The sequence below is a fragment of the Larus michahellis genome, chromosome 9, assembly GCF_964199755.1.
Source record: "Larus michahellis chromosome 9, bLarMic1.1, whole genome shotgun sequence".
Lineage (NCBI taxonomy): Eukaryota > Metazoa > Chordata > Aves > Charadriiformes > Laridae > Larus > Larus michahellis.
Window position 1 is genome coordinate 50,852,373 of NC_133904.1, and position 25,756 is coordinate 50,878,128.

At 67.3% G+C, this 25,756-nt stretch overlaps 2 protein-coding genes across 9 annotated transcripts in view; both read right to left on the reverse strand.

Moving 5' to 3' along the window:
- Nucleotides 1-727: 727 nt before the first annotated feature.
- On the reverse strand, nt 728-1,848 carry PIN4 (peptidylprolyl cis/trans isomerase, NIMA-interacting 4). The gene is made up of 4 exons (XM_074601245.1): nt 1,749-1,848; nt 1,599-1,669; nt 1,329-1,448; nt 728-903 (listed from the first exon to the last, which is right to left on the reverse strand). The coding sequence occupies exons 1-4, from the start codon at nt 1,786-1,788 to the stop codon at nt 745-747; spliced, it is 390 nt and encodes a 129-aa protein (XP_074457346.1). The 5' UTR covers nt 1,789-1,848; the 3' UTR covers nt 728-744.
- A 706-nt stretch (nt 1,849-2,554) lies between these two features.
- NHSL2 (NHS like 2) overlaps nt 2,555-25,756 on the reverse strand; it is a 34,856-nt gene continuing 11,654 nt past the window's right edge. For 3 of the 8 annotated variants that reach the window (XM_074599913.1, XM_074599916.1, XM_074599918.1), the window contains exons 2-8: nt 12,221-12,373; nt 11,270-11,406; nt 10,915-11,119; nt 9,840-9,971; nt 6,309-8,513; nt 6,072-6,204; nt 2,555-5,641 (exon numbers count right to left, since the gene is read on the reverse strand). In XM_074599913.1, the coding sequence (XP_074456014.1) occupies nt 5,329-5,641; nt 6,072-6,204; nt 6,309-8,513; nt 9,840-9,971; nt 10,915-11,119; nt 11,270-11,406; nt 12,221-12,373 (3,278 nt within the window). In that variant the 3' untranslated portion in view covers nt 2,555-5,328. Of the gene's footprint in view, nt 5,642-6,071; nt 6,205-6,308; nt 8,514-9,839; nt 9,972-10,914; nt 11,120-11,269; nt 11,407-12,220; nt 12,374-14,834; nt 14,901-16,305; nt 19,176-19,227; nt 19,925-23,008; nt 23,262-25,756 lie in introns of those variants that run through there. The other 5 variants (XM_074599914.1, XM_074599911.1, XM_074599915.1 and 2 more) reach the window with 5 other exon arrangements.

Here is a 25,756-nt window from a genome sequence, read left to right on the forward strand (position 1 = left end):
GGCACAGCCTGCTAGGCTCGAGACATGTACCGCACGTAGCAGCAGGGGAACGCAGGAAGCAACAAGCAAGCATTTAGTGGCTTTTCTCTTACTCAAGCTTAAGTTACACAACTTCTTACTGCAGCTCCAAGTGGATGAGAAGTACCTTTAGGGATGGGTAACTTCGTATTCAGGACTCCTTCCCCCAGCTCCCCTTCCCCAGCACTGCCCACCAGGGTGCCTCCAGCCCCGGCCTGACCCTCACCTCTACTGGGAAACTGCGAGAACGAGCCGCCTGCCCAGGGCAGTGACCATGAGCTCTAGCTGTGGCATCACCCACCCTCCACCAAAGGGACCGTCCTCCCATTCCCAGTCTGAGCTCTGGAGCAGAAACTGCAACGTGGGAGCTGTCTGCATCCTCACTGGCAAGGACGGGGATAAAGAGCAAGGCCCTGGGGAACCCTCTTTCCCTTTCTGCATCATTTACGTTTGCAGATAAATTCTAAGCAAGGGCCTGGCCTGCCAGACACAGCAGATTTCAACAACTGCAAAAAGCTCTTATTTCACCTTTTCCAGGGAACGCTTTACCTCTCTAGGCAGGGCCCTGTTCTCTGCCAGCTGCAATCTGTGCATCCTGCCACGACGGCAGGGGCAGCCGGCTGCCTCCAAGCATGCCGCTGGTTATGACCGACTTGGCTCCAAGGTCAAGGTGTCTGGGAAGCTCTCGGGATTCAAGCAGTCAACAAGGTAATGGTCATTCATCTTTTATTTTCTGCCTTCCACCATGATAATGTGGTAGCCGAACTTTGTTTTGACAGGAGGGTCTGTATACACTGGCTTGTCCATGCTGCTCACGGGCAAGGCAAACGCCGCTTCCTGGAAAGGTCCCACCATGGAGCCTCTGGTCATCCAGCCCAGGTCTCCCTGGAAGAAGGAACCATCAGGATTAAACTTTGAGAATCTCCCTGCAACAGTGGCTTCATTGGCAGGGAGGGTGGAGAGGATCGCCCCAGGACCCCCCACTGACTGTCCCCGGCACCCACTCAGCATCCTAAGCAGAGCTGAGGCTCTGCTGCAAATAAGTACTTACAGCTGAGCCCCTGGCACCTGCCTGTGCCTCTGCCCAGCAGTTAAGGCTGCCCCAGACCAGTGTTTGCCCACCCCACTGGGAACGCTGTGGGTGCTGTGCCCAAAGCTATTGAAACAAGGTTTTTGAAGGCACCCGGGAAGGAATCCCCAGCAGCAGTCTCCACCAGCACGCTGTGATGGCCAGCACAACACCAGGTTCCCCCGAAGGCCACTGTCCCCTGCCCAGCCACGCTCCCCTCCCCTGAGGACACAGCACCTACCCCTTGCCGGGCCTTGTCCTCGCTGTACTGCGAGGCGACCTCGCTGAAGCGCAGGCCGGACTTCAGCTTCTCCATGGCCTCCATGGCTTTGCCGTGCTTCTCGCACAGGATGTGCCGGACCTGGAGGGACGGTGGAGCGGGGCCACGGCTGTGGTGGGTCGGGGGAGGAGCGAGGAGAACCCCCCGGCTGCCCCGGGGGGGAATCTGCCCGGCTCCGGGGGTCCCTGCCCGGCACCAGGGGGTCCCTGCCCGGCCGCCCCCCAGACTCACCTTCACGGCGTTGCCGCCTCCCTTCGGGCCCTGGGCTTTGCCCTCGCTGCTGCTGCCGCCGCTGCCGCTGCCTGTGAACGCAGCGCCCTTAGACCGGCCCGACCCTCGCCGCCCGCGGGAGCCCGGCCGTTCCCCCCCGGCCCCGCTCACCCTTGCCCGCCTTGCCGCCGCCTTTCGCTTTGGGAGCCATCTTGCCGCCGTCAGCGCGCCGAGGCCCCCGGGCTGCCCGCGGCGCGCCGGGCTGGAGCTGTCCCCGCCGCCGCCCCTCCGCCCGGCGCCCCGCGGCCGCCCCAGCCCCGGCCCAGCCCCAGGACCCCGCCGGGCCCGGCTGTGTGCGGGACTCCCGTAGGCCGGGCCGTGCGACCGCCCCGCGCTGTCCCCAGCATCCCCCCAGCTGCCAGGGCTCTCCCCAGCGCCCACCCAGCACCCTGGGCTGTCCTGGCACCCACAGCCGTCCCCAGCACCCGCCCTGGGCTGTGCCTGCCGCCCACCCTGCTCGCCCCCAGATGGGTGCCCAGCCACCCGGCACTGACTGTCCCCAACGCCCACCCTGGGCTGTCCCCAGTGTCCACCCAGCACCGGGGCTGGCCCCAGCACTTACCCAGGGCTATCCCCAACACACAAGGCTGCCCCTGGCACCCATCCCACCTGCCCCCAGGACCCCAAGTCTGTCCCCAGCCCCCCGCGCTATCCCCAGCCCCTATCCCAGGCCATCCCCGACTCCCTGCAGCGTCCCTGCGCTCACCCAGAGCCATTGGGGACACACGAGTGCCTGGCAGACGCCATCAGAGGCTCTGGCAATGGGGCTGCGTGGGCCCCACGCTTGACAGCGTCCCCTTGAGCCACCCAAGGGGCATCAGGAGGTGTCTATCCCTCCCCCATCTCCCCCCCAGCACCCTTCCCCAGGGCTCCGGCCCCCCTCAGCAGCCACAAGAACCAGCACGCACAGGCAGCCGTCAGCAGGGAGCAGTTTACCAAGCTGGCGAGATTAAAAAGTACAACATTCAGAAGCCCGCACCACGGCGGGACCAGGGGATGCCGCCGGCCGGGCTCTCCCCAGGCACCGCAAGCTGCTCTTCCCGCAGTGAAGCAGCCGCAGAAACGGTTCTGCATCCACAGCCGGAGGGAGGAGGAAGCAAGTGGCCAGGGACGAGCTCTCGGCCTGGAGCTGGCCGGCTCCGCTGGCAAGAGCCCGTTCCTCCGGACAGGGAAATGAGGATCTGTGCCATGGCCTGACCTCAGCTCCGCAGCTGGGATTCACCCCGGGCCTCCCACACATTTCTTATCTGGTAGCGGACGCCGCTTTCGCTGCCAGCGGTGCCGGGTTTTTGCAGGGGTGTCTCCACCCCATGCTCGTCCCCAGCCCACTCTGCCGGCTGCCGTCCCCCCAGCCGCTAACGCTCCCACCGTCTCCGCCACCACCGGTTTCCTGAGCAGTCATGTGCAAAATGTACCCGTCCCCAGAGCTTCCCTCTCCTGTCCCCGGGGTCCCATCCCCGCCACACCAGCACCCTGCCGCCGGGCGCGGGAGCAGGGGGAGGGCTGGGTGCTGCGGGATGGAGAAGGAGCATGGAAATCTGTTAGAGCTTTTTTTTTTTTTTTTTTTTTCCTGAGTTTCTCAGCCTGGATCTTAATTACAGGCTTAAATCTGCAACCCCGGGAGAGGGAAGGGAGCAATGTGCAAGTAAACGGGAGGGAGGGGAGGGGGAACAAACCGCAAGGAGGGCACAGCCTCTTTCAGGGTGAAATCCAGCACGAGTGTGTGGATGGGGAGGTGTCCGCGGAGGGCTGTGCTCCCGGGCGCCCAGGCTGTGTGCTTGGGGAGGGGGCAGAGACCCCCCTGAGCAGCCCTGGCCCCTGGAAGGGCACCTGTAGCGCTGCCGTGGTGCCTCCCTCTCCCCACTGCTGCCCGCATCCAGCCACATCGCTCTCCCCCACGCACAGGAGGGCTGGGCACGCCGCAGCTTGCAGAAATAGATCAAGAAATAAAGCGGAAACTTTCCTAAACACCCTGTTTCTTTGACAGCCACAGCCCGGCCCTTTCTCTCTCGCTATGGGCGTGCAGCCGCGCTCCTGCTCAGAGCTGGGGCTGGCATTTCCTCTCGGTCCTGCCCTCCTCCCTGTCCCAGCCCCGCTGCCCCTCAGGTGGCCGCTGTCACTGGCAGCTGGGGCTCCCATGCTGGAGCCAAGCCAGGAAGCAGCAGCTGGGGACGAGGGGGACAAATCCCACCCTGCGCCTTCCGTTGCACCCCGGGCAAGGGCCAGCACTGCAGCCGGTGACGTGCAACCCATCCCTTTGGCAGAGCTGGGCAACGCAGCCGTGCCAGCACCGCATCCCCCTGCGCTGCTGTGGCACGTGCCACCTCCTCGCAGCACCGGCACGGGCAGCCTCGCAGGCACACACCACCTGGGCTCTGCCGTGTGGCGCGGTTCCAGGCTGCGGGACACTCCGGGGTGCACAGTCTGGCTGGCTAGGGGACCCGTGTGTGCCAGGGGGACGGTGGCACTGCCAACAGCACTCTCTGGGCAGCGGTGGGGTGCAGTCCCTGCACTGCCAGTGGCTCTGGCACGCATCCTGCTCGGCCTCACACAGCTCCACTGCAGCCATGGGGCACGGGTGGAGCTGTGGGTAACCCCGGAGGGACCCCAGGAGTCACCTGGGAGGTGGCTCGGGTGACATCGGGATGGGTTTGGCCAACAGCTCGCTGGCAGCCCAGGACCTCCAGTGGCTGATGTCTGCAGGAGATGCTGCCGCAGGGTCCCTCGGTGCGATGCCAGAGGCAGAGCTGGGGAAGGGCTTCCCCGGGCAGCGCTGTCCTGCTGCAGCCCACCTGTCCCGCAGCGGCAGGGACACTCGCACCCCACGTCACCCCACATCACTCCGAGTCACCCCGAGTCGACGGCCCGGTGCAGGACCCGCTGGCACCGGGAGGCTGGTGGGGAGCGGGGCGGCTGGCAGACCCCCGTGTGGCCGGTGCGGTGAGGCTCCCTGGGGCAGGTGGCAGAGGTGACCCCGGGGTTTGCTTTTGGACCGAGAGCTGAGGAGCTCCGAAATGCAGCATTTTGGGGGCTTTCAAGGGGCTGGGTTTTGGCTTGAGGTCGTCGCGCTGGCTGCGGACGCCGGGGTGCCTGTTCCCCGTGTGGCGGGGAGGATGCTCGGAACGACGAGGGGGAACCGCTTGTGGCTCTTCAAAAGCAACCTCAATTCCAGCCGGCCCCCTTACGTCTTCCCAAAGTACGTCTCCGTGTATCCAGCCGAACTCAAACCTGGGATCTTTGCCTGGGAAACTCAAGGTACAATGTCAAAGGAAAGAGAATAAAACATCATCACCACTGTGCATTAGAAAAGCCGTTTAAAGTACCACATGCCGAAGTGACCAAACAGTTTCAAGCCAGCTCCGCTGCGGGTGCTGAGCGACGCCGGGGGCTGCAGTCCCGCTCTGCTTCCCGAGCAGGTGCCTTCAGTCCCGGGAGCTGGCTCAGCTGGGGACGGTCCCAGCCCCGGTGCTGCCTCTTCCCTCGTGGAAAGGGCCCAGCTCCGCCAGAGACACGGGGGCTTGGGCTCCAAGCGCTGCCTCCCAGCTGACGGCTCTCCGAGGAAGAAACAAAAGCAGAAGAAAACCCCCGGTGGGACACGAGGACTCACCCGGGCAGCCAGGACACCCCTTCCGCAGCAACCCTCCTCTGCAGCCGTCTCCAGCCCTTCATGGCCAGAAGGGACCATGCAAGGTTAGGGCTGGCTTTTGGGGCTGTTTGCACCGTCTAGCTCGGGGGCAAACTCTGTGATGACCCTCCGAGCCAGCGGGTTCGTGGTCTTGAGCAGTTCAGCGGCAGATGGCCGGGTACCGGGGCTGGTTTTGCTGCTCTTCTTCTGGAGCAGGGCTTTAAAGTCTTCGTTTCTGCTGGAAGACTTCCCGCTGCTGCCCGCTGCTGCCGGGGACTCGCCGGTCGGGGAGCCCGAAGTCTTTACAGGCGAGTGGGAGTTGTGCCGGCTGCCAAAAGTGTCACCAGGCTCCTTCCGCCCCAAGACCTTCCTCTTCGACCTAGGCACCAGAGAGACACGCAGTGGGAGCAGCCCCGGGCGGGAGCTGCCGCCCCTCTGGATGGGGCGAGGTCCTACAGCGATGGGCACGCCGCCTGCCCGGCTGTGGCTGTGCCTGCTCCGCCAGGGCAAGAAGACAACCCGTGCATGGCAGGCGATGCACCTAGCTGCTGGCAAACCCTCTCCTGGCAGCTAGGTCCAACATGCCCCGAGGCCGATGGAGCAGTGGACCAACCCCCCTGCAAGCTGGTGACCCAGCCTGGCCACGGGCTCAGGGTGCCAAACTCCGAAGCGCTTGAGGCAGCAAGAGCTGGGTTGTCCCCAAGTGTGAGCATCGGCCCTGGTGTGGAAAACTGAAGGTGTCGTGGTGGGGGGGACACTGCCCTGGGACCGTGGCACGATGCCTGTCCAGTGCCACCCACCAGCCCTACCTGTGGATCACAGTGAAGAGATCCTCTGTGGTGCGGGACGTCACGAACACATCGTCGTCCTCCTCTGCGATGGAGTCGGCCGTCTTGTCACTGGCGAAGCTCTTCTCCTCCGTGCTGGCCTCCCCCAAGCTGCCTGCATGTGGGGAGGAGAAGGCAGCTGTGAACCGCCCTGTGCGGGCATGGGGAGACCCCCTGTCCCTGGGGTGACACCCACCACAGGAGCGGGGAGCCCCTCACCTTGCTCCGAGGCAGGGTCGCCGGCTTGTCCCGTGCCCAGGCCCTCCGGGGACGGCGGGTCCTCAGCGTCGGGGTTGCAGCAGGCGGGGTCGGCGTCCAGCGTGATGATGGGGCTCGGGGTGGGCGCCTGCTCCCCCAGGCCGGCTCCCAGCTGCGCCGGGGCCGGGGCGAGCGGCAGGTAGAGAACGCTGGGTTTTTTGGGCACCGGTGGCGGCACCTTGGCTTTCCTCCGCTCCCCCTCACCGGCACCGCTCCGCTCCGGCCGTGGCTCGTCCTCCAGGCTGCCCTGCGAGAGCCGCCGGGGTCCCGCTGGCGCCAGGGACGAGGGGGGCTCCCCCAGACCCCTCCTCAGCTCCCCTTTCCGCAGCACTATGAAGCCGTCCTGTGGCAGCCCCTTCTCCTTGGTGGTGGTGCCCGGTGGGGAGGTGGGGGACAAGGGACCCTCCTCCCGCAGAGCCGGGGGCTTGGGCAGGATGCTGGGGGGCCGCTTGGCCAGCGGTGGCTTCTCTGCCACCGGCGGCTTCACCTTCCTCTCCGGCCCCAGGCAGGGACCGCGTGGTGGCTCCTCGGCATGCTCCGGGCCGTCGGCGTTGTCCTCCGGCTCCGAGCGGCTGATGGAGCGGAGGCGGACCGAGCGCAGGTCGGACTGCGTGACCACCGGCATGATGGGCGTGATGGGGCTGGTCTTCTGGGCCAGCTTGGTGCCGAAGGTGGAGTCGGAGTGGTGCCGGCTGACCTTCGTCTTCCCCTTCAGGGAGATTTTCAGCCCCGAGAGGTCGAGGTGGGCGGGCGGCGTGAGTGGCAGGTCAAAGGACAGCCTGGACTTGGGGCTCCTCTCCATGGGGGACGTGGGGGGCAGCGAGGACTTCCTCTCAGGGACCAGCGGCCTCACCCGCACCTGGTGCGGGGAGTGCCCGAGGATGGCGGAGGTGGGGACGGTGGGGGTCGGGGTCTCTGACTGGCTGGAGTACCCGCTGGATGGGGACATCAGCCCCGTGGGCCGGCCTGGGGAGGAGGTCTTGAGGTCCGCTTCGGCAGAGAGCTGGGAGGGTGTCGTGGCCCTGGAGATGGAGGGGGAGGCGAGGGACTCGGAGCTGCCCCGTGCCTTGGCGCACTCGATGGCCGTGGTCCCTGTGGCCGTGCTTGAGCTGGAGAGGGACCGGTAGGGATCACCAGCCTTCCAGTCCGCCAGATGCCACTGGTGGGGGGCAGCTGTGCCGTCGGGCTCCCTCCCCATGCGCCCCTGGGGGTCGGAGTGCACCAGCCGGTGGCCCTGCGGCTCCGTTGGGATGCACAGGCTCTTGGGCCGGTGGTCCTTGGGCAGCACCGAGCCAGGCCCCGCAGCATCATCCTGCCCCTCCTTAATGAGAGAGACGCTGCGTGTGGGCGGCGAGGGCTTCTTCTTCGCCTTCTTGAGGGAGATGCTCTTGGAGCGCCGCCGCCGCTGGCCCTCCTGCTCCAGCCCCAGGGAGACGTTGTCGGTGCTGGTGCTGCCCTCGGAGCTGGCGCTGGGGTAGCCCAGGGTGTAGTTGGCGCTGCCCCGCCGGGTCTCGGCGTACGCGATGTCCACGGAGCAGAGGGAGCCCGAGTCAGTGGGTACCGACAGCGACCGCTCGCGGAACCGGCACCCTGCCCGCTCCACCTCCAGCCGCGATGGCTCCACCGCCGGCTCCGGCTCCTCTTGGCTTCCTGGCAAGAGGTTCACCGTGGCTTCTCGGCCCTCGCACCTCTGGCCACCCCCAGAGGTGGGGGGGGACTCGGGCACCACGCTGGAGAAGGAGCCGGGCCCGTTGCTGCCCATGTGCTCCTCCATGGCGATGAAGAAGGAGGCGGCAGCGGGCGAGCCCGGGCTGGGCGACGGGATGGAGCCGCCTGGCGAAGTGCAGGTGGGCCCCTTGCCCTGGCCGGCGGCGGGGCTGAGGGGGCTGGCATAGCCCAGGGCGCTCCATGGCGGGGAGAAGGGGGTGCCGGGCGGCCCGTTGCAGGCGCCAGTGCAGGGGGTGGCTGTGCCGTCCATGGCAGCGGGTGGAGGGCAGCAGCGGGCCCCGAGGTCGCTGAAGGTTTTCCTCAACGGGGCAGAGAGGGGCTGGCGGGGGCTGATCTCCTGGGGTGCCTTCGCCCCACTCGCGGTCTCGGGGACGAAGCTGCAGGAGAGGGACTCGGCGATGGGCGCGTGTGTGTTCAACGTGGGGCCATTGGCGCCGCCTGCGAGGAGAGACACAGCCTGGGTGAGCATTGTCCCGCTTCGCGCTCTGCCAGTGGGTCAGCGGCATGGTCCTGCCCCGCTTGCCATGGGCCCAGGACTGGTCCCACCCTGTGGCCGATCTCTGGGGCTGCATCTCTGCCCAGGCATGAAATGTGCCCGAGCGGACAGGTCGACACCCTCTGACCAGGTGCCCTCCTACCCCCTCTATTGGCATGGCCATAACCCAACCGCGGACAGTCCCTGGCCTGTCTTAACCCTCCAGCCTGGGATGTGTTGGCTGGGACGTGCCATGGAGAACTTGGCAGCCACGGCAGGAGTCTCTACCCACGGGGACATCGGCCCCACAGCAACCAAAGTGCTGCCTCAACGCTGCCCCGTGGTGGGGACACAGATGGGGACCAGGAAGAGCAGAGGGAGGCATCACCGCCTGGGTCGGGGAGGGACGCGACAGCTCACAGTGCCACCTCATCTCAGAACAGCCAGGATGGGGAAGGACCTGGGGACCTCGCTTGGAGCACACCCAGCAGACCAGGATGCTCAAGGCTGCAGCGGGTTGAGGTCTGACCATCTCCAAGGGAGGAACTGTGACAACCTCTTGGAGGTTTGACCACTGTCATGGGGAAAAACCTTCCTCCTACCCAGTGACAATTCCCCCGGTGCAGCTGGTGCCATGGCTTCTCCTCCTCCTGTCCCTGCCTGCCTCCGGGAAGAGCCCGGCTCTGGTTTCCCTACACCTTCCACAGGGGACGGCACGACAAGGCCCCCGATCCGGGACGGCTGCTGTCCCCATGGGGTCCAACACGGGTCCGTGGCTGTGCCAGGAGTGCTGCAGGCACCCTCGGCCACCTCAGTGCCCTCAGCTGGTCCCCAGCCCCAGCAAAGCCCCAGGCAGGGTGCGTGCCTCACGGCCCCAGCACCCGGCACCAGGTGGCCCATGGCCAGGGAGGGTGGGCACGGGGCAGGAGCTGCCGGAGCCGAGGCTGGGTGACCCCCGTCACTAGGAGAAATTTCAGCGTCCATCTCGCCCCGTAAGCGTGCAGGACCCCAGCTTAGGGTGACGGGGCTGTCCCCGATGCCACACCAGCTCCGGGGCCAGCCCGGTGTCATCAGTGTGCCCAGCACCCTGGTGCCCCAGGAGGGAGCACAGCCAGTGCGGTGGCCTTTATGTCCCCAAGGCCAGGGTGTCCCCAGGGAGCCCGTCTGTGCCCGGTCTGGCTGCCAGCCCCCGGGGTGGCTCTGCCCACTGTCAGGGCAGCTCCGGTGGGTGCCGTCCCTGCCCAGGCGCTGCCAGGGCACGAAAGTGGCTGCGCGGTTCTTGCCGTCACCTTGGTCTCGCAGGGACAGGTTAGGGAATCCGATAATGGTCCGTCTACGCCGCAGGGTGGACTTGGGGTTCATCGCGGTCTCTGTGTTAAACAGGGAGTGACGAGCACTCGCGTGCCTAGCAAAGTGCTGCCCTGTAGCCAAAACAAACAGGCTGTACGTGGGGGTGCCGGGAGGGGCTGCCGGGGCGGGGGCTCTGACCCCTCCATCCCCGCGTGTCCCATGGGTGCCCCCCGGCCTGGGATGGCGACTGCAGGCAGGCGCGTGGGATGGCAGGAGGGTGGTGAGCCATGCGGGGTGAGCCGCGGGGGACATGGAGGCACGGCGGGCACTGCCGGCCGGCGGGAAGACGGAGATGCTGCCGATGGAGGTGGGATGCACGGAAAGCTGTGGGGACCGGCCCCGCTCCGGTCTGTGCTGGTGAGACCGGACCCCGCACCACTGGGCTTCATCGTTAATGGGGCCAGCGATGCTGAACCACACTGGGGACATGAGGAACAGCAGGGTGGGGAGAGGGACCAGCGTGGTCCACCCATGTCTCTCCATCAGAGAGGAAAAGGGTGCAAAGACATCTCTGGCCTTCAAGAAGGTGCATCTTGCTCAGCCACCGGCCTCAGGCTCTGACCTGGGGGCAGAGCGTGGCCCTCGTGCCTGCAAGGACTGGGCAGGACCGTGCTGGTGGGACCTGCAGCCCCGTGAGGACGGACGGACGCACGCACAGACAGGCGAGACAGGCTGGCCGCATGGAGTGTGGCGAGAGCCAAGGTGACAACAAACCGGCGGGCTGGGCAGCACAGTGCGGACAAGAGAGCGGACGGTGGCGTGGCCGGCGGATCGGACACACAAAGTTGCGGATGGCTGGACAGATGGGCTGGGAATGACAGACGCCAATGTGTCCCTGCTGTCCCCTGCGCCCGCCTGGCCCGCGGGGACGCAGGCTCGCAGCGCCAGCCCCCTCCCACCATCCCGTGCCCCCACCGCAGCCGGGCGCTGGGGCGCATCCTCGCCTGCACCCCGCATCTCGCCCCGCTGCCGGGGCTGCCCCTCGCGCCTCTGCCCGCGGGGGTGCTGCCCTACCCGAGACGTTGATGGGGACAATGTTGGTTTGGACGGAGCAGGACTGGTGCCACTGCTTCTCCTCCAGGGTGGGCAGGGGGAAGGCTCTGGTCCAGGCCGGCTCCTTGTCCGGGCTGGTGGGGAGGCTCAGGGAGGTGTCGGGCGGCCGAGCGCCCAGCGCGGTCGTGCCGGTGCTCTCCTCTTCGCCTGCTGGCCGGCTCGGGGGCTGCGGGGGGAAAGGCACGTGACCCACCAAAGGGACGAGGCTGGGACACAAATGGCCCCCCTGACCCAGCTGCCTGCCCAGCCGCGCCAGCCCCTCTCCCGCGGGCGATGCCGGGGCCGCGCCACCCTGCCCCGCCGCCCCGGCACTCACCATAAGCACGAACTCAAGGCGCTTGGCTGGCGGGGGTCGGGGCGATGGCTCGGGGGGGGTGTCGGGGGGCAGGTGACCGGCGGCGCGGAAGGTCTGCCCAGTGACCCTGCTCTCGGCGTACTGCTCCTCATACTCCTCTGCAAGAGAAACAGCGCCTGGGACCCCGCTCCAGCCCCCGGCTGGGGCTGACGGCTCTGCTCCCGGGGCAGGAGGAGCAGGAAGGCACGTGTGGCTGTCCCCGGCTGGCTGTCCCCAGGCTGGCTTACTGTCCCTGCTCAGCACAGGCAGCTCTGGAGGTGGGGAAGGGAGACCCCAAGCCCAGGGAGGAATGCCGGGGCTGGGGGGGTGCGAGGCAGCGCTGGGACCCCAGCAGCCCACCCCGCTGCTCCCAGGGGCTATATGGGGACGCGGTGGGTCCCACGGGGAAGCAGAGCCCAGCCAGGGACAGCCAGGAGGGAACTCAGTGTCTCCCCATCCTGTAATTGTTGAGCTAATTAATGCTGGTCGTTATGGCCTGGCGGAAACCAGGTCTGCTCAGGCTGACTTAACGAGATTACAAGCCGGGGGAAGGCCGGGCTGCTGATCTAATCGATGCCTGCAAAGCATCCCAGCCCAGCCCGTGTGACGGCTTGGGTAAGGAATTGGAAGGAAACAAAATCAACAGCCGCACTGATCTGGTTAGCCAGCAGGTTCTTGCCCTCGGCCCTTGCAGGTTCCTGCTCTTGGCCCCGGCTGCTTTGCCGCTTGCAGCAGCGACTGGGGAGCAGAGATCAGAGCGGGGCTGCTGGAGGCTGTGACCCCCCGGGGACCCGACCGCTACAGCTCGGTGAGGTCTGAGGAGCGGCTCGGCCACGGGCACGTGGGAGACGACCTCGCTGTTTGCATGGCGGTCATGTACCCGGGGCAGCACCCATCCCTGCCACCCTCCCCCGGCCCCCCTTGTCCCACTACCTTGCAGCAAGCTCTGGAGGTTGAGCTGGGCCTCCTGGTGCAGCTGCTCCATGCCCGGCGGGCGCCCGGCCGCCAGGAAGACGTTCACCGGCTGCTGCCATGACAGCTTGGTGTGGGCGGCTTTCTTGCTCTCGAGGTCCAGGTTAGAGGTGGCTGCGGGCAGGAGGGAGCAGAGTGAGACGAAGGCGGGTGGGCGGCTGCCCTGACAGCGCTGCCAGGGGCTCCCAGCCGACGCCGCGCCGGCACAGCGCGCTCATCCTGTCCTCGGTCTCCCTAGGAACGCGGGGACTGGGATGTGGCTGTCCTACCCCAGCAAAGCCACCCCGGCAGGCTGCTGCCAGCGGGGACCGGACCCCATCTCCGCCACCGCTGCTGCTCTGGGGGCTGGGCACAGCCCCCGCGGGCTGCCAGGATAAGCCACACAGGGAGCAGGGTGAAAGTGGGGAAGGAAGCGAGCCCTGTTGCCCCGGGTGACTGCTCGGCTGCTCCTGGGCGCAGGAAACGCCGCACGCTCCGGTGAAGCAACCTCCTGGCTGCAGAAGAGCAGAAGTTGCAACCGAAAAGGAGGAGCGAGGGGACACAGCGTCTTTCACCACACTGGTTTCGCCCTGCTCGGCGAGGTTAACGCGCCCTGCCCCGGCGGTGGACGCCCTGCAACGGTCTCCGGGGAAGGAAACTTCTGCAGCGATGGGCCAGGCTCTTGCCCAGACCCTCTGGAACACCCACACGGGTGGAAAAGTCCCCAGGAGAAGGATTTGGGCTCGCTGGGGAGCTGGCCGTGTTGGGAGCGGAGCGGAGCCCCGGCAAATTGGGTTTGTCATGGGAACCCCTGCAGCCCCAGCACCTCCGCCCCGGAGCAGCGCTGGCCCCAGCGGATGTGGGTTTCCGACCCAGCGCGGTTTTGTGCCAGAGCCAAGGGAGTGCCGCCGCCGGCACCCTGCCTGCCGAGCACATCCCGCCCCGGCCCAGGCAGCGAGGGCAGAGAGCGGGTTTGTGAGCTTTAAACAGGGGGCTCGTGGATGACCAGGGTGTCATCCCTGGGGATTTAGGGCTAATCCTTCTCCAGCCACCCCTGGGGTGGGCAGAGGGATGGCTGCTGTCGGCATCGGGTGCTGCGCAAGGTCCTGTGCCTGGTGTCACCCACCGGCCTGGGTGTCACCCCCCGGGACCAGGGTCTGACATCCCTTCGCCCCGTCCGGGGGCTGGGACTCTCCCGCTCAGCAGCTGGCACCGCTCCACCCGCCGGGCTGGGGGATGCACAGCCCCGGTTTCACTCCCATTTTCTGGTGGCGCTGGGGGTGCAGGCCAGTGTGCCCGCCCCCGTCCCCATCGCTCGAGGCACTCCTATTACCAGCGTGACAAACACTTCCCCTCTGCCGCGCGCGGGGTGCCCGTCCCAGCGAGCACGCCACCGCCCCAGCTGCCAAAACACGGCCGTCCTGGCCACGGCACCCTGCCTCGTGCCAGCCCCGCTCGCCTGGGGGAAGGGTAATGGCCCAAAAATGGGGCCGGGCTCCCTGGAACCCCTGCACAAGCCATGTCCCCCTCTTCCTGCAGTCAGCCGTGCCCCAGCTCACCCGGCACCGCATCCCGAGCATCTCCCCTGCTGCCCCCGGGTGCCACCCTGTCCCCGGGTGCCACCCTTCCCCCCAGCTCCAGCGGATGGAGCGCAGAGCCTGCACAACGCCCAGCACCCGAAAGCAAGGTGCCACGTCCCTAGCCTAGTTACTTTTATAATTTGTGTTACCATAACGACGTGCCTTAACACCAGGCTTTTTTTCCTTCTTTTTTTTTTTTTTTTTTTTCCCCCCTCCTTTAAATAATTTGACTCGTTTCCATATCAACCAAGAGGTGTTGGGGCGTGTGTGTGTGTGTGTGTGTGTGTGTGTGTGTGTGTGTGTGTACACCACGCTGAGGCTTCGCCCGGCAGCAGAGCCCCATCCCGGAGGGCAGTGCCACGCAGCGGGGATGAAGTTCTCCCTGCTGCGGGTGAACGCGGCCCCCTTTCCTCACACTGGGACGCAGCTTTCCCTCCGCTCACCTCCCAGTTTGGCGCGTCGGTGCCCAGAGGGGCTGGGGGTCCTGGCAGAAGGAGCCCCGTGCCCTGGCCTCTGTCGTGCCCCGTGGATGGGAGCTGGGAGGGCGGCTGGGCACAGGGCCGGGTCGGGGCATCTCCCCAAAAACCTGACCTATGGGGAGGCAGGAAGGGAGCCGGGGGCACAGGAGGGCAGGGACCAGACGCTCACCTCTGCAGACCCCAGCCTCCCAGCCCGCTCTCTGTGGCGAGGTGGGGGATCCACTGCTGCCCCCTCCACTTCTGAGCGCACCCCAGGGGCTGGCCCCGCACCCCGGCTCGCTGCACCCCTCTGCCCAGCTCGCACCGACCCAGCCTTCGGCCTCGGCGGGTGCCGATGCTCCTCGCCTTCTGCCCATGTGTTCCTGGCAGCCACCCCACCACCCCCGCAGACCCCGCAGCAGCTACGCAGTGTCCCCCCGACACTCAGGGACACCCCCGAAGCGCAGCCCCCCGCTGCCCTCGCACCTCCCCGAGCCACCCGTCGCCAGCACGCTGCCAGGGCGGCCCCCCCGCCCTCCGCGCAGCACGGGAGCTTACCTCCGCAGCCTCGGCACCCCCGGGCTCCCCCTGGGCACCCCCCCACGCACCCACCCTGCGCTTTCCAGCCACGTGGGCAAACCGCAGCACTGAAACCCGGGGCCGCCCATGGGCGAAGCGGAAGCGTGCCCAGGCAGCGGGTGAGGGGGGGCAACACCCTGCCCTGCCCGGGTGGGCTGTGGGCAGGGGGAGAGGGCAGCACGGCCAGCCATGCTGGGGCGGGCTGGGGGGGTCCCTGCCCTCCAGGGCTTTCCAGCCTTGGCAGACACACACTCATTTGGGGACGCAAGCGAGCCGAGGCGCCGAGGCGCTGGTGGGAGCTGGATTCATCTTCCCAGCAGAAGCAGCAGCTGAGCAGGAGAAGGGGTGGGAGAGGGCGGAGAAGCCAAGCACCCCTTGGGCACCTGAACCCCTGCCCCGAGGGGCTGCGTGGTGCGGCACTGCCCTGGGTACAGGAGCGAGCGTATCACCCTCAGGTCTTGGCTTTTGCTCCTCGGGAGCCGTTGCTTGGGGGGTTTTTGGGCTCGGTGCAGGAGCTGGTTTGGGATGTCCGTGCAAGCTGTGGCTGCCACACACATCTGCGGGGCTCGGGATGCCCCAGCCGAGCCGGAGCGCCTGGCAGAGGGACACAGGGGCCAGCGGGAACAGAGCCGCCGGAGCAGAGCCTGCTGCCCTTGGCGGTGACCCTCCTGCCAGGCTTATCACTGACAGGCTCAAAATACAAAATGCCTCTGAGGGGCCCCCAGCCCGTGGCAAATGCCTGCAGGAGGCAAAGAGCGTCCTGGGAGAGCAGAGCTGGGGGTTCCCGTGCGCCCCCAGCACTCTTGACCTGAGCCTGGCCAGCCTCGCTGCTGGGGGGAAACTGAGGCACGGCTGGGGGGGAGGCTCCCCCCGCATGCAGCCGGCGTCAGTCCCCCCTCCCCGCCCTGGGGCTCGCAGAGGGGAGCGGGCAGCAGCCCCCGCTCTGCCCGCAGACAGGCGCAGGCACAGGCAGAGGTGTTAACGACAGGCGGCCGGAGGCCAGGGCTGCCCCGGCCTGTCCCCATGTCTCCCAGGGGTCCGTCCCCTCTCAGAGCTGCAGGCTGGCAGCAGCGAGCTCTGCCCCTCGCCCTGGGGCCGGGAGCTGGCGGGCAGGGCCACGGCAGCGTCCCGCCGGGACGGTCCCCACGGGGCTGCCCCAGGCAGGGGTGCGAGCCAGCCCCACCAGCCGCAGCGGGTGCTGCTCCCTCTGCAAGAGCCTGCAGAGTCTTCCCGAGTGCGAGCGAGCGCTCACGCCGGGACACCGCGGCTGCCGGGCGTGTGTAAGGACCGGGGCTGAAGCCAAGGGGAGTTTGCTCCAAGGGCAGCCGAGCTTCACTCTCCCCTGGGAGACGAGCGTCCCTGCAGCACCCCCAGCCGCAGAGCAGAGATACGTGCCCTCCGCCAGCATCTCCCCGAGTCACCCCCCCTCCACGCCAGCATCCCTATTTACCTACTGCCCAGGCATCCCGAATCCACAGGGAGATATTTGACAGGGCCATTGGGAGTTGTTTCAATTCAGGCCGAAGCTCCCGTGAGACGACGCCTCCTGCTCGAACTCGCCGCCAAACTTTTCCTTCTCAAGCTCGCTCCAAGCTCGCAGGAGGCGCCGGCAATGCAGACGGTGCCGCTCGGCCCCTCGCTGCCGATGCAGAGGTACCACAGGAGTGATGTAACGGCAGCAGCAGGCGATGCACCATTAGCAGAGCAGCCATGGCAACGGGTATCGGCACAGCGGCAAGCCAGCCGCCGCCGCCGGTCCTAGCACACAGGAGGATGAGGACTGCGAACTTGGAGGCTGAGACTGATCCCAACCGCAACCCAAACCCCGCCGGCCGGAGCCAATGCGCCGCAGTGCCGGCAACATACGCTGCCGGCTTCGAGCAAGCGCCCCGGCCCACCGCCGGCACCGCGACTGCTCGCTCCCGGCGCGTGCGGCTTGATGACATTCCCTGTGGTACGGAGCCAAAGCGCACGCTGCTCTGCGCCGCGCGGAGAGGAAGAGAAAAGAGCGAACAGCAGGAGCTGGCAGGGGCCGCAGAAAGTGCCTCCTGTCCCAAGCTCACCCCCCGCTGGACTCGGACCCGCCGGTCCAGCCGCCCCACCAGGACGCGGAGCGGCATCCACGCGTGCGGCATCTCCGGGGCTGGATGCACGCCCAGGTCCGAACGACATCCCAAAGCGACATCCCACTAAACACCCACCAACCCCATGGCCGGAGGCAGCGTCGCTCGCTGGGCAGACCTGCCCATCTTGCTGCAAGCGCTCTCCCATGATGAGCCCTTGCGGGGACGGCCGACGTACCGTGTCCTGTCCAAATCCAGACCCTCGCCGGGACAGTGTCCCTCTGTCACACGTCTTGTGGGCACACCTCCAAGCCCACAGCAAGGCTGGGCCATCCATGCAGTCAACCGACTTTTGTACCGAGAGGAGAAAACGGCACCGCAGAAGTTGCTGGCAGGGGTGGTGGGTCTGGCGGCTGTGAGGGTCTCCCAGCTCGTGGGGAAAAGGTTGGATTATGTGAGAGGTTTCTGTCAAAACCACCAGCAGCAAAACAGTCAATAACGTCACTGTCCATCAGTAGGGCTCAGAATTAACAGTGTGCTCAGGTACTCTGCCTGCCTGGCCCCATGATGAGATCCAGCAAAACAGATAAAAGCCGTCTTTCTCCAGGCGGATCCCAAGCGATCCATCACCTTTGCCTCATGCCTTGTGTAGGGCAGGGGTGGAGGGGACGCATGTGCTCCCCACACACGGTGCCAGCCGTGACCCCATACAGAGGGGCTGGGGGAGCCTCCTGCGGTGGGGTGCCCTGCCGCGGTGGCAGCAGGGTGACAGAGGGACAACTGACACCAGTTGAAGTCCCCACGAGCTGTGGCACTGCTGCCTTGGTGACTGCCCTTGAGCCCGGCAGGCGCAAAGGCCGGGCGACAGGGCAAAAGCCGCTCCGGGTACATTTAGCTCCAGCAACGTGAGCCAGGCCCCCGTCAGGGAGTTTTGGCAGGCGGGGAGGCGCGTGTGCTGCGGGGAGGACTTGGCCGGCGAGGCCGGCACAGGAGGAGCCCCCGCGCCATCCGCCCGTGCTGCGGGAATGGGAAGTGCCCGCGGCCGCGCTCGCAGCAGGGCTTGGCGTGGTACCGCAGCCCACCAAGATGAACTCACGCCGCTCCCCGCCGAGGGGCTGAGAGCCACCACTCCTGAGGATGGAGCAGCAGCCCCGGGGCTGGCGGGGCCGCGGGTGCTCTCATCACCCCGCCTGTGCCACCCCGGAGCCTGGCCAGACCCTGCAGGCAGCCACCAGCCACGGGTGGCAGGATCAGACCCCCGGGAGCCCTTCTCCCAGCCCCGCTGTGGCTATCTAGCAGCCTGGTATCACAACCCTCACTCTCCCGTGTTTCCCAGCCAAAAAAACAAGCATGAGCCTTTCTTGAGAACTCCAGGAAATTGGCACGGCAACCTGCCAGCCCCAGCCCCAGCCAGCCCTCGGCACCCCGGCACAGCACCACCGCACACCACAGCCAAGGGCGACTCCAGGCACTGGGTGGCCGAGGCCAGCTGCCCGCTGGCTTTGCCCCGGTGACGTCCCCAGCCTGGCCAGGAGGGTTGGGCGGCACATGGATGCCCGGGGCAGCGCTCACAGCTCTCCCCGGCGCGTGGCCTGCCTGTGCCGGAGAGGCTGCAGCCCCTCGCCGGGCAGGGGTGCTTCCAGGAAAGCGCTGCTTCCCCTGTGCCCGGCTGGTTTTACACTCCGCGGAGCCGGGACAATGCGAGGAAGTCGCCTGAGAGGGGAACGCGGCCAGGCCCCAGGACAAAGGGGCCCGAGACGTGAAATCAGCCACAGCAGGAGCAACGGCGAGGGCAGCGAGAGCAGCGAGAGCCCCGGCCGATGGCGACACACGCTCCTGCGGTCCCCACTCCTGCTGCCACCAGCCAGCGAGAGCTGCCCGGAGGGCACAGCACCATGGGGCCAGGCAGGACCCGTGCAGTGGGGCTCAGACCCAGCCTGAGGAGCGGTCAGTGGGATGCGTGGGTGGGGGGGCTCTGTGCTTCTCTCGCTTTGCCAGAGAACAAGGACAAACCCAACAGGCTGGGGAAGGGCAGCAAGGATTTAAAAGGGCAGGGGACACACCACAGTCGAGGCCAGGCTGGGAAAGGCGGGACGCGACCCGCACTGCCAGGCAGCACTGACCCCGCGGCCATTGCATGGAGACAAGACCCTCCGCGTCCCTGTGCCCCTCAGGAGGCGCCAACCCGGGGTCTCGCCCTGCAGAGCGAGGGCTCCTGCAAACTCCTCTGCCCTCGCTGCCTGCTCCTCTCGGGGGACGCTGCCCCACTGCCTGCCCCTGCCCGCGCTGCCCACCCCTGCCCGCCTTACCTGCCCGGTGCCAGGGTGCCAGCAGCCACTCCACCTTGGCCATGGCTGCGGGTGCTCGCTCCTGCCGCCCGGGAGCCCTTGCTTCAAAACCAGGCCGGGAGAAGTGAGTTTCCACCGCCTTCCCCGTCCGCTGCCGGCTCCAGCCCGCGGGGAGAGGAAGCGACCAGGAACTGGCTGTTTGAGTCAGCGCCACAGCCCATTGTCCCGGTCCCGGCCCCTCTTCCTTCCCTGCCACCGGCCCCGGGGAGGGATGGTGGAGGGGCTGCGGTGTTGCACAGCCCATCCTCTGGCCGCCCACCCCACCAGCCGCTCGCCTGGGAGTCCAGCAACAGCGGCGGGTCGGGGTGGAGGGGCTCGTCCCACTCTCCGTACATCCCTGCTGCAGTGCCCGGAGAGGGGACGGGGTCCTGGGGGCCATGGCAAGGACAGGCTGGGCTCCCCCAAGCTGAGCAGAGCCACGGAGCCCGGACGTCACCCAGCCACGGCTGGAGCAGCAACCGGCACCACCTGAAAGCCACAGGTGACTTAGGGGGACACCAGGACAAGCTGGCTCATGCCCCAGCAGAGCACTTCTGTTCCTGCGTGTCCCAGCTGGAGCAGCCGTCGGCATCCTCACCTGGAAATCAGTGCCCGGAGCCTGCCGCTGCCTCCCGGCTGGGTTGAGCTGCCTTTTCCGCCCAGCCTCCCAACACTTTTTAGCTAAAACAAGTCGGGGGGGCCCTTTCTGAATTCACCTGACTTTGCCCTGGAAGCTGCAGGAGCCCCCAGAGCTCCCTCTCACTTGGGCTCCTTCCAAAAGCCGTGAGCAAAGGCTCCTCGGGGAGCACTTTCCCAGCGCCCCGAGGATGTGCAAAGCCGAGCCTGCTTTTCCCAAGGGACGGAGGCCCCTGGGAGCTGCAGCAGAGCCAGGAATGCAGCCCCGAGCCCTGGCTTACTTCGGGAAGCAGCTTTGGGGTCACTGGGGCAGGGCGGGGAGCACGTGCCTTGCCAGGGGCTGGTACCATCCACTGCCGTGCCAGGCACCCAGCGACGCAGCCGACCCAAATGACGGGGTGGGTAAAGGACAGCAGATACCAGCAGAGTTCGTTCTCCCCCCCCACAACCCAAGCAGCACTTGCACAAGGCTCCGAAAGATGGGGGGACAAGGAGATGCGCCCCAATGGCCCATGCTTTTTCCGGGATCCTGTCCCGCGGTTGTAGTGCCAGCCGAGGACAGACGCAGTAACTGGAGCGCTGCCTCCCAGCCCCACCAGACCACTGGGCACAGAGACCTGCAAACTCATCACATCAGTTCCAGCAGCGTACGAGCACGCTGCCTTCTCCGACCAGCCCTTCCAAACACCACCACGCTCACAAGCAAGCACTCCAGGCTCTGGAGCAGCCTGCTCCGCTCTTCCGATGTGTGCGGAAGGGGTGCAAGGGGATGCGAGCCCCCACCACTGTTAGAGGAGCATCAATGATGCTGGAAGGCTGGATTTTAAGGATCGGGGATGCCAGCGTAAAGACCCCTCTGTGCTGCCCTGTGCACGGGGCAGAAAAATGATCCTGCCCGAGATGAGCCGAGGTACCTCCTGGTACCGGGGGTCGCTGCCCTCCTGTCCCAGCCTGCGGGCATCCCACCCCGCCAGCGACCCAGACCCACCGCAGGGCTGCTGCTTATCACGTTTCAGCTCCCTCCCCTCGGCAGATAAGCTCCAGCCTGGACCCGACGCCGCCTCTCCGCCAGGAAGCCTGCGTGTAGCAACTCAGGAATGCCCAAGCCATCGAGGTCCCTGCAGCCCCAAGCCTAAATGGCCTGGGAGCATCCAAGTATTCACCCCAGCTCCGTGCCCAAGACGAGTTTCCATCTGTCCAGTGCTAAATCCCGTCCCTCCCTGCTGCCAGCAGCCAGGCACAGCTCTGCCGTCTCCCCAGGGGAGGCCAGGCACCGGGAGGAAGATGTGCTGGAGATCTCCCGGCCGGCAGGGAGACGCACCCTGCGCCCGAGGACAGAGATGAACCAGCTTCGCGCAGGGTCTGGCCTCGCAACCCCCCCTCGGGCCCTTCCCGGCAGCGCAGGGAAGTGGATCTGCAGCTCCCAAGAATCCCTTTGATGATGCAGAAGTGCGATTAGCTCCCGTCCCACTCCCAGCTGCACCGGACAGTCACTCGAGTGGGAGAGGCAAGTGGGAGCAGCCCAGCAGCCCGTGGCCCCTCTGAGCCCCACCGTCCAGCGCCCGCCCCCGGCCTGTGCCCTGCGGGATGGGAGCCGAGGGCCATGTGCTGGGTACCGACCGGCACAGCATCCTTTGTCCCTCAGGACCCGCCGGATCAGCGTCCCTCCTCATCCCCCATGCAACCCGAAGCGCTTTTGCCCCGTTCCAGTCCTTTGCAACCATCGCTACAACGGCAGCTGCAAAATTAGACAGAGATAGGCTGTACTTCCACCCCCTCTGCCCGCTAATTATTAAGCTGTGACAGTCACTTGGGCTGTGACAATCACTCCCCATTTTCTTGCAGCTTCTAAGCAATTTTTCTGAGGTCTCTCCTAGGGCTGGCAGCTCCCTGCTGCTGCCCGCACTGCTGTGGCCCGGCTCTCCAGCCAGTGGCCAGGCAAAGGGCAGCAGGAGCCAGGGCCAGCAGAGCCCGGCAGGCTGGGCTCCGGGGCACGTGGGGGAACAGAGCTGAGACAGGTCCCCGAGCCAGCAGCCGTGGCAGCCCCCAACCTCCTGGGTCTTCTGGCATTTCCAGGAGCTGGGCTGGGCTGGGGAGGGGAGCCGCAGTCCCGGGAGTCTGGAAAGGGTTGCTGAACTGCCTGGGCCAGCCCGGTGGGAGCAACCGGACAGGTCTTGCTTGTTCGATCCAGCTTTTTAGAGGGCACCTGCGCTCGGCTGCCCGCTCCCGGCTCTGGGGGAGCCCTCTGCTCACCCTGCTCCCCCCACGCGCCTCCTCCAGATTTACAGGGCTTTCTACCTTCCTTAGTACTTTGTGGTTTGAGATACCCACCGCCTTTGCGATCAGTGTGAGAAGGGGGCTGGGGGTGCGGGGGCTATGGAGACACGGGTTCCATGCCTGGGCAGGACCCAGCTCGAGGACCAGCAAGTGCAAGGCCTCCCCTGTGCCCAGGCTGGCTCCCCACTGCCTGGGGCTGGCTCCCCACGCCATGGGGCTGGCTCCCTGCAGCTCGGAGCTATCTCCCTGCACCATGGGGCTGGCTCCCCGAAGCTCGGAGCTGGCTCCCTGCTGCCTAGGGATGGCTCCCCATCGTTGCAAGTGGCTCCCTGCAGCTCAGGGCTGGCTCCCCATGGTTGGAGCCAGCTCCTCACTGCTCCTCGCTGGCTCCCCGCTGCCTGGGGCTGGCTCCCTGTGGTTGGAGCCGGCTCCCTGCTACCCGGGGCTGGCTCCCCACTGCCCGGGGCTGGCTCCCTGTGGTTGGAGCCGGCTCCCTGCTACCCGGGGCTGGCTCCCCACTGCCCGGGGCTGGCTCCCCGCAGCCTGGGGTGTGGGTCGGCACCTGCTCCGCATGCCGGAGGACCACGGTGGGCCCCGCCGCGACCCCCATCCCTCGCCGTCCCTGCCAGTGCGGCCAAGCCTCAGCTGGAGGTGACCTCTCCCCGTGTCCTCCAAGCGACCCAAAGGGGCCGTGCAGCCCGGGGGGAAGGGGGGGACACCGCGGCAGCGGCCGACACCCCCCGCCCCCTCCGCCGCCGCCGCTGCAGCCGGCTCCATCCCGCCCGCGGGGTGGGGGCGGCGGGGGCGGCGGGGGCCGCGGTCCGCTCCCGCCCCGTCCCGTGCCCGGTACCTGTTGCTGAGCGCATCCTGCCCCGCCGCTGGCTGCGCGGCGCCTTCCGCTGCGCGTTGCCCATCCTCCGCCGCCTCTCGCCCGGCCCAGGTGGTCAGATCGCCGCCGCCCCCGGGCCGCTCCCCGCCGGCTCCATGCCTCCCCCGCCGCCGGGCCCGCCGCGCCGCGCCGCCCCGCCGCGCCGAGCGGGGAGGAGCCGCCGGGCCGGGCCGGGCCGAGCCCCGCCGGGCCGCATCGCATCGCACCGCACCGCGCCGCGCCGGGCGGGCCCCCCGCCGCCGCCGCCGCATCGGCCGCCGGCCCGGCCGCCCCCTCGGAGCCCGCCCGCCGCCGCGCCGGGGCCGCCGAGCGGCGCCCAATGGCGGCTGCTGCGGGGGGCGGACGGGGGCCGCGGGGCCCGGCGGGCGGGGGGCGGCGGGGCCGGGCTGCGCCCCGGGGGTGATGGGGCTGGGGAAGGGTCGTGGGGCACCAGGGCCGAGCACCCCCCCGGGGTGATGGGACTGGGGAAGGTGGGGGGGAACGCCAGGGCTGAGCATCCCCCCCGGGTGATGGGGTTGGGGTGTCCTGGGGCCGGGCAGCCCCCCGGAGTGATGGGGATGGGGAAGGGTCAGGGGAGCACCAGGGCCAAGCATCCCTCCGGGATGATGGGGATGGGTGGGGGGTCCTGGGGCTGGGAAGGGGTCCTGGGGTGGGGCAGCCCGTGTTGGGTGTTGGGGCTGTGTGGAGGGGTGCCAGGGCCGGGCAGCCCCCATGGGGTGCTGGGGATGGGGATAGGTGGGGGGTTCTGGGGCTGGGCAGCCCCCACAGGGTGACTGGGCTGCAGATGAAGGGGGGGACACACCAGGACAGGGCGGCACCCCGGGGTGTTGGAGCTGGGTGGGGTGTCTTAGGTTCTAGGTCTGGGCAACCCCTGTGAGATGCTGGGCCTGGGTGTGGGGGACTGGGCAGCCGCCACGGGGTGATGGGGCTGGGGCTGGGTGGGGGACCCGAGGGTGGCGCTGTGGGAGGGTGTGGGGTGAACTCTCGGGGCTGGCAGCCCGTGGGGAAAGCCTGAGTGAGAACCATGGGAGCCTGCAAGAGCCAGGCCTGCGGGTGATGGGGTCTCTGGTAGGAGAAACTGGGGGGTCTCTGGCTGACAGCACCTCCAGGGGCCCATCCCTGTCCCCAAGCATCCCGGGCAGTGCCACATCTGCACAAGGCTGAGTTGCACTCGGGGACCCTCCCATGAGAGGGCTGCACACCTGGATCAACTATTGCCCTTAGGCTCCTTCTCCCCCCAGCCCAAACCTCACCGTAGCCCTCTGATGGGGTAAAACCCACTCCCAGGTCGGGGGAAACTCGCTCAACGTGCCCCAGCCTCCAGCAAGGGAGCTGCCCTTTGCCCCCAGGAGCCGGAGGTGCTCGGTGATGGCTCAGCTCCGTCCCTTACACGCCAAAGAACCTCAGCATCCGCGTAGTGACAGAAAGGACCAGAAAGCGCTGGGAGGTTGTTATGGAAACAGCCACAAATTGGATCAGTACTTGGCGCAAGGAGCGGTTTGTGTGACTGATGTGGGAGCAGGTGGGTGTGACAGCCGCAGCGGTGCGGGGGCCCTGCGGTGGCACCCCCAGCCCCCACGGCCCCGTGCCGTGTCCCCGTGCAGTGGCAGGGCTGTGGCAGCGCCTCGGCTCGTGGGGACAGCCCGCCATGGGGCTGCGGCAGGGGCTGCGGGCAGCGCCGGCGTACTCCCACCTCGCCCCGGCCTCCGCGCGCTCTCCGGGAAGAAGGACCGAGGTGGGCCTGGGGTGGTTTGCAGAAATGCCATTGAGAAAATGTTTTCTCCCGTTCCTCCAAGCCCCCAGCCAAGGCAAGGCCTGCGGTGTTGAGCGAGGCTGCAGTGGCACCTCTGCAACCAGCCCCACTGTGGGTTGTGGGGCCCGCGATTCGGCAGCACGGCTGTCTGTCTGCACCCTGTCCCGGGGAGCCGAGGAAGCAACTCATCACTCCCAGCTACTCCTCATCTCTTGTGGCGCAGCCCTAGACCCGGCGTCCTCCTCCGAGCCCCGTGGGTGCATGCAGCCCGCCTGCGCTTTCCCGACTGCGCGCTTTTTCCAGCCCAAGCGAGCTCCCCGTGCCCGTGGCGTGGAGCCGGGGAAAAACCCATGCCGGCGGCTCCATCCGGCCCTGAGCAGTGAGCGGCTCAGCTCTCCATTTCCAAAGTAGCCCCTCTCCTGGCAGAGAAAGCAGCTTCCTTGAAGAAGCCATAAACACTCGCTAAGTGGACGAGCTGATTATTTTCTGGCCAAGAGACCACGTTAAAAAATAATAACCAGCAAAGCAGATGAGCTCATTGGAGAACAACGGCTCGGGGCCAGGCCAAGGCCGGTGGAGCGGGGCCAGGGCTGCGCAGCCCCGCACAGGCTCTGCGGAGAGCACGCAGCACCGCCTGCTCCCAGGGCTGCATCTGACCCCGAGGGGTCCCATATCCCAGCAGAGCGGGTGCCGGACCCTGAGGGGTCCCACATCCCAGCGCAGTGGGTGCCAGGTGGGTGCCGGCCGAGCGGGACGGCAGACGCGGGACGTGGAGCCCCATGCCCAGCACCCCCTCCGCTCGCCCCGCTGAAGGTGACCCCCTGCCTGCCCGCCCTGGCCCGGCCCTGGCAGGGAATCCGCCTGCAGCCACCGAAAAGCTGGGCTGAAACTGCCGTGCCACCTCGTGTCCCCTCCGGGTTCTGCATTCCTGGGATTCCTCCCGTGCAGCAACATAT